This window comes from Equus caballus, chromosome X (genome assembly GCF_041296265.1).
Source record: "Equus caballus isolate H_3958 breed thoroughbred chromosome X, TB-T2T, whole genome shotgun sequence".
Lineage (NCBI taxonomy): Eukaryota > Metazoa > Chordata > Mammalia > Perissodactyla > Equidae > Equus > Equus caballus.
The window spans coordinates 131,667,844-131,688,222 of NC_091715.1; the positions used below are offsets into that span (position 1 = coordinate 131,667,844).

General features: G+C 41.5%; 1 protein-coding gene across 10 annotated transcripts in view; it reads right to left on the minus strand.

Annotated features, from left to right (window-relative positions):
* FGF13 (fibroblast growth factor 13) overlaps nucleotides 1–20,379 on the minus strand; it is a 488,885-nt gene that overhangs the window by 95,695 nt on the left and 372,811 nt on the right. The window contains exon 1 of one of the 10 annotated variants that reach the window (XM_070258076.1): nucleotides 4,424–4,580. The exons of the other annotated variants lie outside the window; for them this stretch is intronic. Coding sequence (XP_070114177.1) covers nucleotides 4,424–4,451 — 28 coding nt within the window. The 5' untranslated portion in view covers nucleotides 4,452–4,580. Of the gene's footprint in view, nucleotides 1–4,423; nucleotides 4,581–20,379 lie in introns of those variants that run through there. 10 annotated transcript variants of the gene reach the window in all.

Consider the following 20,379-nt stretch of genomic DNA (forward strand, 5'->3'; position numbering starts at 1 on the left):
CTGGGCAACCAGACTGTGCCTTCCTGGAAGGCAGAGACTATGGCTCTTCTATCTTGGCACCGTCCTCAGTGCGTAGGACATCACAGAGAGGGCACTGTGTAGAGTACATATTAATGAATTAGACAAATTCCTCTAGGTGTAATGGAAGCGATTAGATTGACTGAAGCAGTTCTTCTACGGAAGGAAGGAGATAGGACTGGAAAGGTGTGGAACCAGACCGTTGTGGGCTTTGCTTAAAGAATAAAGTCAACCACTCCCTCCCCCCAGCTGGTTGGCATCCAGAGTGAAGCCAGTAAAGGTTTTTACATGGGGAAGGAACGTGATGAATGTGGCATTTGGAGACCTTATAGTATCACATTATATTAGCTGGTATTAGAGCTGAAAAAATATATTCCTCTTACTCAACTATGCAGTTAGGCCTGAGTGGAACAACGAATATTACAAAGAATGCCAGAGTATTTGGTATTTACACAGAGATGCATGCACACAACCAACCAAAGAAGAGGTCCTAGTAAACATCTCCAACTCTGACTTTTCTGGATCCCTAGAATATGCCTCAATAACACCCATCTTGTCATGCAAGGAAAGGCTCCCAAATCATAATTCTTCGTCCTCTAAGAACAGAGTAAAGGATGGAGTATGTTGGGAAAGAGTCAATATTTGGACATTGCAGCCACACGTTGAATGAGACATAGGGAGTTGTCACGGGTCCAGGAGACATGTGTACGTATTTAAATGTATTTAAATATGTAAAGGACATACCTGTTAGTCACAACTTCCTTTCAGTAAGGTTTAAAAAAATTCTATTTTAGAAGGTAACAGTATCATGTCATACCAGATAACAGCTGCTAAATTATAGGAAACACTAATAAGTTATTCAGAAACTTGCAAAACAAATTAAGAAGATTTAAATGCAACCATTTTTAACATTCTCAGAAATGAGGCATTATTATATTAAAATATATGTTAGCAAGCTCTGGTCAAAGAATTCCTTCCGAACAGAATGTAGATATGTTTTCATTCTGGTATGAAAAATTCAGATTTTCAAATGGATAGATTAAAGAGTAATCTGTTAAATATATCTATTCTAAAATTAAACCTTCACTTTATGAAAACATTCACAAAAAGGCTCCTTTCCTTATTACATACCTCATGCGGACTTTGGAACTTGATTTACATATAATTTCCTGGAAACAGTCTAATTGTATAAAGCAAGCATATTTGTTCTGTCGATAGAGATATGTTTATACTTTTAGGCCATGCCCAATGGCACTGCTGGAATTAAAAGAAAAGTTACGGCATATTCATCTTTCTCTCCCGGGGCTGGCATCCCAAGGTGAACTTACAGAACCTTTTCTACCTGAGAGGCACTTGCTTCCTGTGGATCCTCTCCTTCCTTCACAAGAGCTTAGCTGCTGAGATGAATTGTCTTACCACCCAAGACCTCTTCACTTCCAATAGTATTGAAAGCCTCCAGTCGAAAGCCTCCAGTTTCTAAAGCAAATGGCAAAAGGCAAATATAGACTTCCACTATACATTCTAAAGACACAAATTGAAGACAGCCTTTCCGGTTAGTTTTATAAAATCAGTTTAGATTACTTAATCATTTGTCCAAAGCAAATATATTGAAATATTTTTAAGTGTTCTGTGCAGCCACTGTGGACATATTGATTCACTCAACAAACACTGAGTATCTATTTACCAAGCACCAGGCCCAGGGCGAGGCAGTCAGAACTGCGTATTATGAGAAGGCACTTTGAGGCACTGCCCTGGTGATAATGGCTTCACTGTTTGGAACGAGCGATGTATGAAACAGCTGAAATTACACACCTGAATCCCCCGAAGAAGGGACTAAGCGATTATTGATTAAAAAAAAATAACTAATAAATAGATCATTTCCTGAGTGCCTTTCGATAAGAAAATGATTGTATAGTTCCTGAAGAGAGGGAAATCTGTCTTCCTGTGTTCCTAATTTTGGAAACTCTAAGTCAATAGGATACATGAACCATTAGGCAGGTGTAGGTATGGTCACTGAATAGAAGGCCCATAACCAGCCAGAAAGAGAAAAGAGCATGAAGAGACCTTGATGAGCTGAGGAAGCAGTCACAGACAAGCAGAAGGCAGCACAGCAAAGACATAAACAGAGAAGTCAATGGGTGAGCTAAAACAGGGTTGTTAGAAACAAGACTAAAAGGGTAGGCTAAAGAAACTTACATTCCCTAACTTAAGCATGATCATGAAGGCTTCCAGGCTGTGAGGGGTTACACAGAGCACAGCTACCGTCTGTTCTTTAGCTTCCCTGGCGACCAAATGAGAGGCACCAGACTTAGACAGAAGATGGGGGATTTAGGGTGAATGTTCTTGCCTTGAGAGCTGTTGAAATGAATTCTTTAGAGAGCTTGTGGGGGCTGTGGCTGGGATAGTCTCATCTGTATATGAGGAGTGAAGTGTTTTCCTGTCTAAAGGCAGAGAGATAAACTACCTGACCTTTCTTGGGACTTCTCATTCTTTGGGTGCATAATCCTTTCTTCTGGTTTCATCTGCACTATGCTACCATGGACTCAGAGCTTACCCTATGTCACATCAGGTACTTTTAACATTTCTTTCAAAGAGAAACTGCAGCATCCCCAGTCACTGTCAATCTGTCCCATAGCTTTCATTCATTTCTGCAAAGGGGCTCTGTTTGCCATGAACATACATCTATCTAAAACAGACACGTCTGTTTACAACATTTCATCAATCAATCTAGAAGTCTTTTGTAAGCACAAAGTTGGTTTGTGCTTGAATCTAACCAAACAGCTTAGATGGCAATCCGATCGTTTCCAATTAACACACGCACACGTCAATTCAATCATTTCATGAGAATTACCAGTGTCACAGACCTTACTCAGCAAAGAATTAATATATGCATTCCACTCAAATACTTTATCAGCAGAGTGTTGAGTTTAAATGTTTCTGCCACATGTACCATATCCTGAGACAAGAGGCATAGAGGTCTATAGTAGTCCCTTCCTTTAGGGATGATTATAAGCTGTCTCCCATATGACAGGTGGAAATTTTGGTGGGTTTATTAGAGGCATGAATTGTGCAATCAAAAAATGAAATGCTGAACCGACCTCACAAATTCTATAATTATTTTCATCACAAGGGCAATCCCTTGATGCCCTAACCATTCAAATGAGCTTTTTTCTCCTTTTCATGGGGAGATCGATTGAAAACAACCAAATAAACAACGCCCATGCAACATGACAGATCAATCCGAACCTTCATTTGGGCATGCTCCGGGACCACTCCGAGTAGTTCAGGAGATCCTGCAAAGTACTCAGAAAGGAGAGCCTATTCATCCCAGTTAATGCCGTGCATAAACACACGCTACTCAGCAGTTTCAGGACGGGGGAAGGATTTTGAAGAAACAAAATTGCAAAGAGTAATCCTTCATCTAGACGAAACGTTCTTGCAAAATAAAGCATTTAGAGGGGTTAGCATTCTCCGGGATCCTTTCGCGTTCAATGATAAAATGCAAAGCGTTCCAGGGGAAGCGTTTGCTTGCGGAGGCTACTTCGTTCAGATAATATGAAGACTGGAAAAAAGTTTCCCAAGAAAAGGTGTCATTTTCCATTTATTTACGCGTTAAAATTCCTCATCAAAAAGTAGCCAGTGGAGTGATTTCGACCCTCCAAAAGAATCCCTGTCCTGCTATTTTCAGAGGCTTGAAACAACCGCTCCAGCAATCTTCTCTCATCTTGTTTTTCTCCGTGAGCCGGAGGCTCTTGGGCGTTGGTTCCCTTAGCTATCTGCCGCATCTCCCTCGCCGCCATGGAGGAACAGATCCTCTCCTAGTTTTGCTTAGACATTATGGAGTGCCTATCTTCTATGATTGCCCTGCAGATACACCTAATAAGATTCTCAGAATTAATGTGTGATTGTGTCCACCTTTCCTTAGCTTTATGTTGCCTTCTCTGTCTTTCCTAAGCTAATAGCAAAATACGTTTAAAGCTGATTATAATTATTTATTCTCTTTTCTTCCTTTAGAAATTCAAATTAATGTTTTGTGTTGTCTGCATAGAGTAAATGCAAATCTGGAGGTAGGAAATCTCTCTTGAATCAGCTAGTGTCACAGCTTTCTAAATACAAATAAAGCTTTAAATAGACAGATATACACATTCACTGTTCTATAACAATTAATATCTAAAATTCCTCTTAGGAAATAAAAAACAAAGGAATCATTTTTCAAAGAGTCTATGCTCAACAGCCAAATATCATGGAGCACAAGGAAACTCAAGAGCCCCTGTCCCATCCGGAAAGAAAAGATCTCAACAGAAAGGCCCGCGGCATAATTTTCTTAATTTCCACAAAGGTGTTAATGCCCAGGATAAGCTTTCAAGTCTATGTCCTTCAAAAACATTGCTTAAATAAATCTTACCTGAATACGACTTCCTTAACAAAGCCATGCTTCTTTATAAGCTGGTCCTACCCAGACAATTGCTGTCTACATTGGGAGCAGACAAAGAGAGAGGAGATCAGAGAAAGTTTAAGGCATATCTAAAGTATTCTCCAAGGTACTGGCCAGAAACATCAAGCCCATACTCGCGGTATAGAGAGATCATTAATGGGCATTAGTGACAGACCATTATGACTCTCACAGATCATTAATGATTCATCATGTAGCAGTATTCTTCTGGCAATAATCAGACCATTGCTTGGACTCAGATATAAGCTTTGCCCATACTATTTGCTTAAACTTATTATTTCCAAGCATAAAATTTTATTTTGCCTTCTAGAATTACGAAAAATGGTCTGTAACAGGATCCCTCAGCACATTAGAGAAGCTTTTGGAGCTAGCTGCCTTCCTTGGTAGACGCTTCTCCCACTGTCAGGAACCTGGTAGTCTGAAAGGCTCCCCAATAGCTTTTGAAATGTAGAAAATGTGTCTTTTATTCTGAAATTGAATTATTGATGAGCAGAAAATGCTCAAGCAAATTAGACATTTATAAGAATTACAGTTGCTCAATCCTCTGTAGCAATTACTTGTAAAATGTTGAGATTCTACCTGAATTTTGAGTTTCTTGCCAAAAAAGACATTTTCACATGGAAGTCCTTTGTTAAAAATTCAGAGAACCTACTAGCAGCCTATGACAAGGCTTTCAGCTAATTATAACAAAAAACAAGAAACACAGACTATTTTAGCATTATACCATAGATGTTACTGAAGCACTCAACAGTGTTAATATAAGAATTAAAATTTTAAGGAAAAGTGAAACAACAAACCAAATTGCCATTCTTTTTATTTTTGCCTTATGGAAGATCCACTATTTTGGTTAAAAATTCAAATAGAAATGGAAATTTAGTTATTCCGGGAGCAAATGAGTCTTTCCTATTGAACAGATTGGATTCTCCTTCTGTGTGGCTCTGGGAAAACTTCCCTTGAGTCAGAGAGAAAGGAAATCTGTCTCAGGGTCTGAATATCGTCACTATCAATGAATATTGAAGAAATACTGACACCCACAAGGAGCTATATTTATTGAGCCCCATCACCCATACTCAGTGCTGTATGGAAAGGAAGATTATGTATATCCAAAAGCATTCCATAAACTTACATAATTTTTTTCCCCTTAAGCGTCTCTGCATAATCAAAATTGCCTCGTGCTCTCTCCCTCCACTCTTCCATCCACCACTAAGAGTGTAACAGACAACAGCTGCAAATGTGAGCCCCTCCCAAAGGGATCCAGCCTCAAGCGAAATTGGTTTAGCTGTAAGGATGAGATTTCAGCAGAAGGCAGAGGATGGAGAAAATTTGTTCTGCCCTGAAATCGAACATCCTCCCCCATCCCCCACCAGCTGCCTGCCGTCCAGGGTCCTGAACATTAGGAGCCCTCAGAACCCAAATGGGCCGAAGAGTTGTTCCTTAGCAGAGCCGCCTCCCTGGAGATGTGTCCCGTGAGCTTGCAAAGGACCCTGTTCTGAGAAGGACCCTGCACTTGGTTTCACTTTTTGCTGTCACTATTTTTAATTCTTAACAATTTTTGAACAAAGCGCAAAGTTTTTGAACACTTTTATTTTGTGCTGAGCTCTGCAAATGATGTAGCCAGTCCCCTCCCTTAAAAAACCATTTGTTAAGTAGTCAGTCATGCTTAGAGGTGCAGATGATCAGCTTCAGGGTGTGGCCATGAGGTCTTCCACATTGCCCTTTGACTGGGAAGCTGAACTGGTGCTCAGGCCACCAGGCACACAGTTGCATATGCTCAGATCCCTGTTTACAAACCAAAATGGCTAATGGAAGAATTTTGCCTTCAGTGAACTCCTTACACAGGAGAGATGCCAACTTCCTTCAAACAAAAATAGAAAACCCTAATATGGAGGCAGTGTCTCTTGGCCAATGTAAGAGCTCTTTAAAAAAGGCATTTCCCAAGGGGCAAAATTAAGTCATCTCAATATGAGTGGTCTTATCAGGTCTAATCAAGAGACTCAGTCTTTTGTTTAGCTATGCCAAGCTTCTTATGGCCTTGCAGGGGCTGCACTGCTCAGTGCAGTGGGGAAGGGGGACCCCTGGGATGGGAGCAACCGAATCTTTTGATGTCTAGACTGCAAAGAAATAAACAAAGTGAGGATTGACCTGGAGCCAAACTGTAAGACAGGTGAAGTTTATTTCTGCTATCCTTTCTCTCCTTTCCCTCAACTAATTCTCAGCCACTCAGGGCTGCTCTCTAGCAGCTGTAACTCCACTGTAGGAGTAACCCCCTGTTAGCCTTGGCAGCCCCCTCTCTACCCCATGCTTCTACCTCCTCTTGCATTCCACGTCTCCCTATTTTCCAAGTCCTCAATGTGGCTGATCTTGGTCAGGTGCTATAAAGGAAAGCAATCTGATTAAATGAATTTACACAAATTTGTCAATGACAAATGACAGCTCTCACAAAGGTGTTTTCATTTTGAAAGAAAGCGTCGTTCTCCAATTGGCATACTCGGGTAGTGAGAAACGGAAGGATTATAAGCAATAGAAAGAAACAGGGGCTGGTAGTGCTCGCCTGTTCTACTTAGCCTTAGGTGGTGATATATTTCAATGTCTTCATCACTTCTTTGTTGATTTCCATTTCTAAACCTTAGGGATAAGATGCTCCCATCCTTTAAGGAGTATCAAGGAGGTATAGGTTTGTGCTGATCCAGTCCATTGGCTCAGGGTACCACTCTCAGCCCCACACAACAGACTAAATGAGTTCTCTGAATGTAGCAGGCTCTTTCACACCTCCACAGGTCTGTGCAAGATCTTCCCCCAGCTTGGGGCGCCCCTCTCCCTTTGTCTGCCTACTAATCTTTCAAGTAGAACATCTACTAGGAAGACTTTTCTTCCAGCCTCTCCACACCTCTCAAGTTGACCGTGGCCAACTTAGTCCCTTCACTGTACCCAACACAAACGTCTATCATTGGACAATTAAACTTGATCGCATTCAGTTTTTTACATGATCTCTCATTTACTGGATTGTAAGTAGGTAGAGGGCAAGGGCCACATATGATCTGACAAGCAGCTGTGAATAAATGAAATCAACAGAGAATGGTGTATCCTAAATGGTGCATTAGAAATATGAGCCTGTGTGGCTGCCATAATTCTGACACATACATATTTGCAGGTGGTAGGCTGCCGTTTTGCATTAGTTGACTTAGGGAGGGGTTGCACGGGCAGCCTTCACTTCCTTTACAGTGATTTTAATCCAGATAGAATCAATACTGGGGTCAGTGCTCAGTGCTGTGTCACTCATCCTTTTCTAATAGATGCCATTAGCAACTAACTCTCTCTCTCTGTCCATCAACCAATAGTACCCCTCTGAAGTCGCCATCTGTCATCTGCCCCTACAGGCAGAGTCCAACTAAACAGAAGCTGACAAATCTAGTTAACTCTCTAGTGAGGGCCTTTAATTTCAGCCCAAGAAGTTACAGATCTCCAAGCTTTCATTGCCTTGTGGTCAAGCAGCCCGAGTAAACTTCCTGCCTTCCTGGAGGCCCTAATCAATACTCTGCCCTCCTCTTAGAGCCCAAACACATCAAAAGCAATAATGCCTGATGTTTAATCATTTCCCATTAAAATGCAAGGCTCTGTCTCCAGGCCCCCTTGACAGTTTGTTTCAAAATGTCTGCAGAAGCCGATGTAAACAGATTTGTAGTACATTGTTTACTTGCTGTGCCATCACGGCCTATTGGCTAATTAGTAAGAGCATTTTGCTGCAAATTGGGCATCTTGGCTGCACCAATCCCTCATTTTGGGAAGAGGTTATGGGAGAGAGGAATTTATGGGAGCAAGGACAGATAGGTTTTTCGTTAAAAAGTACCAAAGTATTGAAATTTTATGTCCACACAAAAACCTGCATCCAGAGGTTTATAGCAGCTTTATTCATACTCGCCAAAACTTGGAAGCAACCAGGATGTCCTTCAGTAGGTGAATGGACAAATAAACTGTGCTACTTCCAGACAATGGGTTATTATTCAGTGCTAAAAAGAAATGAGCTATCAAGCCATGACAAGATATGGAGGAGCCTTCAATGCATATTACTAAGTGAGAGAAGCCACTTAGCAATCTGAAAAGGCTGCACACTGTATGATTCCAACTTTATGGCATTCTGGAAAAGGCAAAATATGGAGACAGTACAGGGATTGCCAGGGTTTGAAAGGAGGAGGGATGAAAAAGGGGACCACAGAGGATTTTTAGGGCAGTGAAAATACTCTGTATGGTACCATAATGATGGATACAGGTCATTATACATTTGTCCAAACCCATAGAATGTACAACACCAAGAGTGAACAGTAATGTAAACTACGGACTTTGGGTGATTACTATGTGCCAACGTACATTCATCAGTTGTAACAAATGTACCACTCTGGTGGGGGGTGTTGATAATGGGGAAGACTGTGTGTATGGGGGCAGGAGTATATGAAACATCTCTGTACCTTCCCCTCAATTTTACCGTGAATCTAAAAATAAAAAGTACTGGGTATCTAACATGTTCCTGGAGTACATGTTTTCTCCTTGAATTCTCATGACAACCCTGTATGGTTTTCTTTGTTTTGTTTTTTGTTTTTGTAGATGAGGAAACTTAGGCTAAGAGGGGTGAAGTTCCTTGGCCAAGGTCACTCAGCTGGCAACCGGCTGAAATACTAGCAAGAGTTTTAAAAGCTTGCCTGCTGGTTAAGCTGGATACCCTTTATGGTTTCTCCCAGAGTTTTCATGATCCTGTGTCTCTTTTGCATAAAGCGTTCTCCAATGAATCCAGTTGCTCAAAGCCCATCAGCACTGCCCATGTCTCTCATTTCTGACAATACTAAAGAGTCCCAGGGAGGAAAGGAAATGCTGCACAGGCAGCCCCCACCTCAGTCAGAAGACAGGAACCATTTCACTGCTGTCAACTACCAAGGGCAGCACCTCCTTCTCATTTTATCACAGGGTCGCAGGAGCAGAGAGGCAGCCAGGGAGATCCACATCTCCTCCCACTCCCATGAACACGGCAATAAGCTTCAATAACAGCCCATTGGCTATTTTGCCCACAGCTCAAATCCCAGGAATTCCAACTAATTGAGTATTTTAATGAAACGGCCCCAATTGCGCAAAAAGATAGGTGGTGGGATCGGAGTGATAAGCATGTCTTCATTGAGTTATTATAAGAATTAAATGAGAAACTCATATAGAGTGCTTGGGGCAGTGCTTGGCACACTGCAAGCAGTCAATGAACATTAGTCTCCTTCTCTTCCCCTTAGTCCCTTCTTGCTCATTCACTTGTATCCCCTATAATCTCATCATTATCCTTCCTGACAGCATTTTGGGCAGCATTTTTATGAAACTGATCAATAAGCAAGCAATCCATGAACACTAAGTCTTTACAATGTACCTTTGTCATATGCAGGAGATGCAAATGGGAAACATATGCACACAGCTCAGAATCTAAAGGGAAGATAAACATGAATACAGTTCAAAAATGTCACTCAGAATCCAAGGCCAAAAAGGATATGCTGAAGGCAGAAACCGGAGCTATGATGTTGTAAAACAAGATTTGATTTGCCTAAGTCACTGTTTATACAAACTACAACTTCCCAAAGATTGATCGTGTTGTATGTGTTCCTCCATTATGGTCTCATAAGAATGAAAACTGAACTAGCGCACACAAGCTGGTACTGCTGTAACAAGAGCTGACTGACACCTCATCTCTGAGACTTGGACAGGTCTTCTTCCATAATAGTCTATTCTATGTCGAGTTAAAAGCAACAGAGCACATGCTTTATTCTGCTCGATTCTGCTTCTGACACTGTAGTAAATAACGCCTACATTTGTCAGTGAACAAATTTCAGATACCACAAATCATACATCTTTAAATTTGCTGCTTGGATCTTTTAAAGGTGCTAGCGGGGGGTGTGTGTGTGTGTGTGTCTGTGTGTGTGTGTATGCACACAGATGTGCACACACACATATGCATCTTATTAGCAGGAAGACTTGCTCCAGGCATACATGATTTTCAAGCATGATGGCAAAGTTATTCATTTCTTGCAAAACTGTACGCAATGCAGGGAAAATAGGAAAGTTATTTGGTTTCTGCAGTTTCTCTCCGAGGAAGAACAAATTAATGGAGAATGGCTTCTCTTTGTGTTCATAGCACCCCCTAGTGGAGAGCTAGCATATTTCAGTTGCATGCTAATCCTCTCACCCTCAACAATTTTTATTTTCCTATCAAAGCTTTATGGACGGAGAAATTAAACATTTAGATTTTTCTAGATTCATATCGCATGACCACAGGAACAAAAAATTCGATTATAGTCCTCTTCACTTAATCTGAAGATTCTGTTAGCCGGTTTTACAATTAATGTCAAATACTTGCCTATTTTAGACATTCTTTTATTCAGCAAACATTTCTGGATGTCTATTATGTGCTAGACCTGTTCTGGATGTTTGAGACACAGGAACAAATAAGCCCAGGTCTCTCCTAGGGAGGAGCTTGTCCAATGCTGAGAAGTACCTGTGGACGGCCATCTTCAAAAGTGCAAGGCTGGGAGGCTGAACCAGGCCTGGTAAGATTCAAAGACAGTGTGAGGGAACAACAAAGGCTTCATAAAGTGGGTGATATTTGACCTGAGCATTGAAAGTTGAACAGTTGTTCCCAAGGCAGATGGGGTTGGTGAAGGAGCTAAGGTATTCTAGGTAGAAAAAGTAGAGAAAGCGAAGACTTAGGTGTCTGAAACCAGATGGGACACACCTGAAATGGGAAGTTGCTTGGCATGGCCACAGGCTAACAGATGAGAGCAGGCACAGAGGAGAGGATTTTGGAGGCATAAACTGAAGAATTAGGCAGGGGATAATTTAGAAAGCTGGTTTAAGGAGTTGGGATTTCGTCCCAAGGGCGATTGGGTTTTACACTAGAACAGATTAAAACTGCTTTCAGAAAGGTAACTTGGGCTGCAGCATGAGGAATGTGAGGGCGAGGGGGTAAGGCTGGAGACAGGGGGCTCTGTTAAGCGATACAGGTGAGAGAGGATGAGGCTCTAAATTAGTGCTTTAATGTGAGGGCGGAACTGGAAGTATCAGTTCCCTCTGAAGACCCACCAAAGCCTGGATCGCTGTCTATAAAAAAAAACTAGTTCTAGTGACTGCAAGACAGTTGACTCTTAAGTTGGGGGAGGAGGCAAGCAGTGGTTACTTCAAATAGTCATCTAAGATACTCTTTGATTTGACCTGCACAATGCAGATGGGCTCCATCCCATCCGAAGATTCACAAGGAAGCAACAGGGCAAAGTGGTGAGAAGCATGGACTCCAGCGCCATAGAGACATAGACTTGAATCCTGGCTCTGCTACTCATTGTAAGCTATGCTTCCTTGGGCCTGTCTTCTCATCTCTCTGAGCCTCAGTTTCCTCCTGTATAAAATGACCACAGGAACAAAATTGTATTTATCTCATAGGGTGGTTGTAAGAACTCAATGAGGTAATATATGTAAATTGCTTACTACAAAGCCTGGCACATAGTAAGCAGCTGATAAAAGTTAATTTATTTCATCTTCCTCTTCCTTGTTCCGTGTACCCAGGCAAATTAGTCTTTAGAAAGGTGGCTGGCACATAACTCCCTCAGCACCTCTGTAGGGTGGGCTACCTTAGGCTAAGGAAAGCCTGATGGAAAGGTATCTCATGATTTCAGCAGTTTGTTTCCCTCCAAACCAGGGCAGAGTCTAAGCTCCACAGATAGATCTGAGAACTAGCCAGGTTCTCAAGGTCCGTAGCGCCTGGTCCGCAAACCTGCCAATTCTCACTGGAAAGCGTGGTGCCTAGAAAGAAGGCTGGCAGCAGAATCCCATGGAATTTCTAAGTCAGCCAAGAAAGAGACAAGTGAACAGGAGAAGGCCCAGCCAAGATGGGAGGCCAAGTGGATTTGGCATTACTGGGAGCCAATGGCTAGACGGTGCTGAGAGGGAGACAGTAGGGCTAGGCCTGGAGTATTCCTTTGAGTTAAGGTGCACCTCACGCAATGGCTTTTTACATGATTCTCCCAGAGTTAGCATTCCTAAAAGTGAGTCCTTGGAACACTAATCAGACCAAGATTCTCTGACCGATAAGATCCTGTAATCAGTAAATTTGGGAAAGGCTGTTTACCACACCCTACTCTTGGAGATTCATATTACAGATTTGGCTGGCTGAAGGTTTTAATAGAGGCTACAGTAAAGAAACCTATTAACTGTGAGAAAATCTGGATTGAACATACTAATTTGCCCCCAGAATCCTTTATTTCCCACAATAAGTACTAATGTTCCTTAATACTAGTATTTAGTGGAAAAGACTGTGAGGACTTGCCAAGCTAATGTCTCCTGGGCCCGGGCCTCTTTAGCAGGTATGACACACAGAATCATTGAAAGAGGCCCCATTAGTGGCCTCCCAAATGTCCTAATCCCAGGTTGGCACTGTATTCTCCACCTATGTATCAGATGGCCATGGAGGGATGGGTCAGAAAGTTGCCCTGGATGGGGCCAAGTCCATTGCTCCTGGTATTTCTGGTTTCCAGGCTCGGGCTCCCTTCAGGAGGTTTTGAATCCCTGGTACCCAGAAAGTGGTACAACTGTAGTCCTTGAAGAAGGCAGTCCACTTGACCTTGAGAGAATGGAGCTTCTGGGCCTGTCACAGTGAGTCTAGGCTTCTGAGATAATGAAGGGATGGAAAGGGAAAGAACTCAAATATCATTTCTCCAGCCCAAGGGTTCCCTGGGGCTTCCACTTGTCCCTTCACTGCTCCAGCAGCATAAGCTCCCTCCTTTGACACATGAGCTAACAGAAACTCAGGAAGTTTGATCATATCTTGGCATTACAACCAATCCTGCTGCTTTTGCTCCAAGACAATTTTTAAATAGCGTTTCATTGAATGGCACAGAATTTTGATAACCTTGGGATGTGTACCTGTTATGGACTGAATTGTATGTACCCCCAAATTTATATGTTGAAATACCAGCCCCCAATTTTCAGATAGGGTCTTTAGGGAGGTAATTAAATGAGGTCATGTGGGTGGGGCCCTAACTTGATAGGAGTGGTTGTCCTTATGAGAAGAGGAAGACAGACTACAGCTCTCTGGATCGCTCCCTCTCTTTGTCCCTCCCGCCCTCCATGTGTGCACAGAGGCAAGACTATGTGAGGACACGGAGAGAAAATAGCAATCTACAAGCCAGGAAGAGAGGCCTTAAAAGAAACCAAACCTTACAGCACCTTGATCTTGCACTCCTAGCCTCTAGAATTGAGAAAATCAGTTTCTGTTGTTCAAGTCACCCAGTTTCTGGTATTTGGATATGGCAGCCCTAGCAGATTAATACAGTACCTATTTCTTCTAAAGCATATATAACTTTGCCATTTCTTTTCCAAACACCTCCACCTAGAGGATAAAATAGCAGTCTAAACTTGTAAAACTATATAATGCTTGGAAATGTTGATGCAACCAGGAGCGGTTTAAAAATGATAATGCAATTTTAATGAAATAGAAATGAGGCAAAATTGCAATCTCCAAATAAAAAAATGAAAGCAGCAAACATTTAACAAGTGCCTAATCTATACCTGGCTCTGTGTTTGCCATACAAGGCTGGGGTGAGCAACACCTCAATGTTGAATAAAATCTAGGCCCTTCCTTCAAGGAATTCACCTTTAGCGGAGGAGACAGACAAGTAAATGCATTTAAAAAGCAAAGGAGAAATTATGAGTTACAGAGGAGGGGTATCCAATACATTGGTCAGGGTTTGGGAGGTTGGAGTCAGGGAAGGCATCTCAGAAGAGGCGATATTAAGCTGAAACTTGAAGGAAGAGCAGGAGGCAACCAGGTGAAGAGAGTAACTACTCTAGAAACGGGCAGAACCCAGAGGAAACAGACAAAGCCTCTGCCCTAAATGAGCTCTTAGCTCACAGGAGAGAGACCAACACTCATAATTACCTTATAAGGTGGTAAAATGACAGAGATGTGGCACAGGCAATATGAAAACACAGAGAGGGGCATCTACCAAACTTAGCCTCGGTGGCCAGGGAAGCCTTACTCAGAGCAGGTGGTGGGAGCTGAGTTTTGAAGGCCAGTGGTCATTAATCAAGTCAGTTGGGAAGGGGCAAGAAAATGTGTGGGGCTAAGAGAATTCCAGGCAGACAGACCAAGTACAAAGACATGCAGGCTTGAGATGGTCTGACAAAGTTGAGACATGCAGGCGGTTTGGAATGCTGGGAGCACAGATTTCCACAGATAGGATGAGATGGAGCTATGAAAGTTGCTAGGGGCCAGATCATGTGGTGCCTCATGGACCACAGAGAGGGATTTGACACAATCTTGTATGCCGTGGGGAAACACACAAGGGTTTTAAGCAAGGGAGTGACCTGATCCAATTGGCATTTTAGAAAGATCTAAGTGGTTGCAGTGTGAAGACTAGTACAGTGGCTGCAAATGTGAGACTAGAGGCAGGGAAGACCTTTTAAGAGGATGTCAATTGTCCAGAGAGCAATGTTGATAGCCTAAATTAAGTCAATGACACTGTCAATAGAGAAAAAGGCAACAGACTTCAGAGCCACTGTGGATGCTGAATTGACAGAACTTGGTTATGGACTGGAGATGCAACGTAAGGAAGAGGCAGGTGTCAAGGGGAGTACTGTAGGGTTTCTGACTTGGGCAACTGGATGGTTGGGGTGTAGCCATTCATCAAGATAGGGAACACTGGAGTTCATTTTCCCAATTTTTCATTTTTACAGGTGAGGAAACTAAAAAAAGTGAATGACAGCTGGCACTATAAGGCAGTATTTTCTGATTCTTTGCCAACTAATTTTTTGTGTGTGTGCACATGCATGTGAACACACACATGCACGTAAACACACACATGCACGAATTCAGTTTTGGATATGCCTGTGAGACATGACAGTGGAGACAATCTAGAATTAGTAGGTGGGGAATATGGAAGAGGGACCCGGACTCATGATAAAGATTCTGGAGTGAAGAGCAAAGAGATGGTAATTGCAGTCATGGGAGGTGGGTAGATGAGATGCCCTAGGAAGGATGCACAGTGTAAACTGATAGGAGGCTGCGGATGAAACCATGAGAAACACTATCATTTATAACAGAGGAAGGAGAGGCAGTGAAGGAGACTTTGGAGGAATAGACCCAATGTAGAAGACAAACTAGGAAATAGTGGTATCTCAGAAATCAAGGGAGAGGAGAGTTTCAGGAAGGCAAAAGGGCTTCCTGAGAGTTCAGGATACTCTTGACAGGCCAACTTAGCTCAGGGCTGTATGTGTTCACTGACTTTTGTAATCACAAGGCCTGTAACAACCTTGGAGAAAGTGGTAGGTGTAGTGGGTTGAGGAAAGAAAGGAGGTGAGGAAGTTACTGCTTTTATTCTCTTCTGTTCTCTGCACCCTCCATTGTCCCCTTACCAACCACAGTGTAACCATGCACTATTCAACAGACCAGAAGAATCTGGGCTCCAGGGGGCAGAAGAGAAATGTGAGTTCCCACAGAATTTTTCCTGGCTTCCTCCCTGCTTTAGTTCTAAGTGGTTCACGCTCAGAGGCACAGACAGGGGTGGGGAGGTGCATGGGAGGGTCACTCTATGTCTCAGAGTTCAGTTGGGGGAGTTAGTACACAAAGATGCCACCCTTTAACTCTCTAAGTATCTTGTAGTCTTGCTTTTATACCATTTCCACTAGGACCCTTTTCTCAATTTTATTAACCCATATTGTTGAAAGGTACCACTTTTGGAGATGTACTTAAAGACAGGAACCACCTCTTCCTTTTTTGCTTTTCTCCACATCCATTAGCAGGAAATTGTGTTCACAAGCTGGAACAGAATTTCCAGTAGGAACAGATCCTACATCAATTCCTTATGTACAAAATGTATCATATCAAGTGGAATATATGAGGGGTATCCATGGTCAAAACTAATGGTCTCATGAGGGTGGAGCCTAATATCATTTCATCTGAGAAGTAGGGAATTAACCATGTTTGCCATTGTTATCATCATTATCATCATCAACATAGCAATTATTATTAACATTTACTAGATTGTTAATTTACTCTTCACAACAACCCCAAAATACAGTCGTTATTAATTTATCCCGTTTTATGCATGATGATACAAAGGTCCAGAATATGGAGAGTAGAACCTGCTCAGGTTCACTCAGTCAGTAGCAGGAACTTGGACTTGGACACATTCAATAATTCAACAAATCTTATGATCACTTGAGCACCTATGATGAACCACAGTCTAGAAAGTTGTTCTCCCAAGTGGGATGCATGAGTCTCAGGAATGGGCAAGACAGTCAGATGTGGGAAGAACACACTGGAACTTCAATTGTATTTATTTTTGTCATCCTTTTTTATTTGTATGCTTGTATATATTTTAGGATATAATTAAATTATAAAATATATTAGTAGATATATACATGTACATAATTTGTACATACATAAATATGCACACTCAGGCAGAGGTGTGTGATCTAAAAGTTTGTAAATGACTGGTGTAGAGATAATGATAAACAAGACCTCACTAGCCCCGACCTCCTAGAATTCACACATAGGACTATCTGTTCCCTGAGCCCATGCTCCTGAGCCTCTCTGTTTTACACCACTCTGAAGAGCACAAATCCTTTGCATTGTTTGGACCAAAGCACAGACCATGGATTTAATTTAAAATATAGTTTTGTGAACAATTTATTTTCCAGACATTTATCCTCTGAGGCCATTTCTCATTGTCAGAAAAACTTAGAGGGATCTATGTTTGAATCAGCACCTCCCATTACTCATTTTTATTGATGATGATTCTTTTATAGTTGAAACATGAAAAGAATTTTAAAATTTGAAATATGTACCCAGATAACTGACTATATTACAGGTTAGCTTCAATTTTCACACACTCCGTAAGCACTATTTTGCTTTTATATGTTTAATCCATCCATTCATCCACTCATCCATTCATCAGATATTTACTGAGAGCATACTGGGTTCCAGGCACTGTTCTAGGCACTAAGGAATTCAAGCAGTCATTCAATGTGCATGTCAGCATATCTCAAATTTTTGTCTTTTCCAAGAATTAAATACTAGGGACAATATTACTTACTTGGAGTGTTGTTTCTTTCCTTGCTCCGAGTTTCTTGGCCACTTACAGCAAAAAGAGAGGCACTGTCAGTTACTCAGTTTTAATTATCAGATAAGAATATACCCAATATGTAAGAATTTATTTTATTGGTGGAAATGAAGCCACAGTTCCAGAAGTGCTATCCCTTTTCATTACTATGAGCTATACTTTAAAGTTTTAGAGTGCTCAGATCAGGATGTGTGTGAATTATCAAGTATCTACCCTATCAGTATGCTAGAATTTCCAGAGAGCCTAATTCGGCTGAAAATAACGACCACCAAACTATAAGATTCCTGTAACCTTTGAGGTGAGTATATGAATCCTATAGCCACCCTCATCTTTCTGGTCATATGACCAAATCAGGCAATATTTGAGTCTAAGACTGAACTCTGTGAAAGTAAACTTTTCTTTCATGAAATGTCTCAAGTTAAAATGAGAGCCACTATCAGTGACATAATACGGAGACAGGATTGAGATGCGTCCTGGCTGACTACAGCAGACAGTTAACGAGAAGAGTTCAGTCTGTTAAGTAGTGGTATTCTTGTTGACTTAATCAAAATTGATCAGCTACCAGGCTTCTGACAGCGTTCTTTTGTTTGCGTAAAGTTGATTAATCTGTTTTCTGGACCGGTTGTGTCTTACTGCTCTCTGAATAGCTAACAGATCATTCCTCATTCTTGTTATCACCACCACCACCACCAACAACAACAACAAAGTCATGCTGCCAACATATAAATGGATCCAGATTATGAGGCCCACAGCTGAAATAAGGCCAAAGGCTCTGATCGTAGCAGCAAGAAATGGCTCCCACTTAAAACCTACTTTATCAGCATTTAAGATGTACGTGTGGTAGCTTATTAACACACAGGCCTAGCAGGAATTTTGGATAAAAGGTACATTCTTGTGTTTCCTCTAATTGGGGAGCATCCCAAATACATTTAAATGTTGAGGTTCTGCTTAAAACTGGAGAGAGAACTTCCAGTAAAATGGATGTGGTATAAATTCAATAATGGCAAATAACATGCACTAAAATGTAGGCTCCATGAGGACAGGAACGTTTGTTTGGTTCCCTCTTGTATCCTCAGCGCTGCAAATAAGACCTGACACATGATAAGCACTCAGTAAACATTTTTTTGAATGAATGAATGAATACAAGTATGACGAATACTGTCCGCTTGATTAACCTGACTTCCTCCCCTCTCCCCTCAGGCAGACTGAATTTCTTTCAGTTTCATGAATAAGCCATGTTCCCTCTCCTCTGGGATTTTGCACCTTTCCTTGCTGCTATCTGAAATGCTCACTTCTGGAAAATTAACCCCTTGACTCCCTCCGACATTACTTCACCAAGTTAACTGCCCTGACACTGCTGTCCTTAGAAAGGCCTGCTTGCACAGTTGGCCCTTAGCTGGTGTGTGGGAACTCGGCTGGCAAACAACTCCCTACACTGATATTAAACTTTTACTGAGTGATACAAGTGGCTTACTGCATTTAAACAATTTTGTACAAACAATGTGATTTACGCTGAATACCTCTTTTCCTTCTGGGCATCTGGAATTTTGGTATGTACCAGGCAGATGGTGCCTACGTGACCAGCCCTCGATAAAAACTCTGGGCACTGGGTCCCTAATGAGCTTCCTGGGTAGACAACATTTCACATGTGTTGTCATCCTTGTTGCTGGGGGAAATAAGCATTTTCTGTGTGACTCCATCAGGAAAGAACTCTTAGACGCTTGCACCTGGTTTCTTCCATATTTCTCCCCATGCACCTTGTCCCTTTGCTAACTTTACTCTGTATCCTTTTGCTAAATCTTAGCCATGAGAACAACTATACGCTGAATCCTGGAGTCCTTCTAGTGAATTACCAAACCCAGGGGTGGACATATCTTCTACTATATACTCATCACATTTCATCAAACAAACAAAATAGCCTCAGATCCACCCTAGACTGTAACCTCTATGAGGGCAATAATAACCTTCCTGATTTTATTCACCATAGTATCCTCAGCACCCAGCACAGTGCCCGGCACACTGCGCATATTTAAAATATTTATGGAATGCACATATCAATGAAAGAATAAATAGATAAACTAGAGAACTATGTATGGGGAATTAAAGCCTGAAGACTACACTTACAAACTCACTCTTAAAGGTAGAAGAATGGTTAAACTCAATATTGGTTCTGACTTTTACACCTCAGGGTCCAACAATTTCTTGTGGCATACATGTCTAAAGTTATAATTAGAGCTAAATAGAAAATATTATCTAATACATTCAGCTTTTTTCTCTCGCATTTAGTATAGCACATGGCATATATATGGCACTAAAATATGGTTACTTAATAAACAAATTAATGAAGATATATATCAAGTTCAAATTCTATAATGAAATTGCTGTATTAGTTTGCTCTCAGAATACGTAATCAGTCTGGACTGCGAAAATCCATTCCTTAGCAAATCATCACAAATTTGCATTTCTTTTCTGAAAAACTTACCTGTAATTCGTAGAATCACTTATTTTTGGACAAGATTTCTAAACTTCTAGCTCTAAACCGTTTATTCTAATGACTACGAAATAAAGGTCCAGAAAGGGAATGAGCTTACCCAAAGTCTCAAGGAATCAGGGTGCCCTCATCACCCTACAAGGGGTGTTGTAGACTGAATTGTGTCTCCCAAATTCATATGTTGAAGTCCTAACCTTCAATACCTCAGAATGTGAGTGTATTTGGAGATAGGGCCTTTGAAGAGGTGAATAAGTGAAAATGGAGCCATTCTGGTGGGCCGTGAT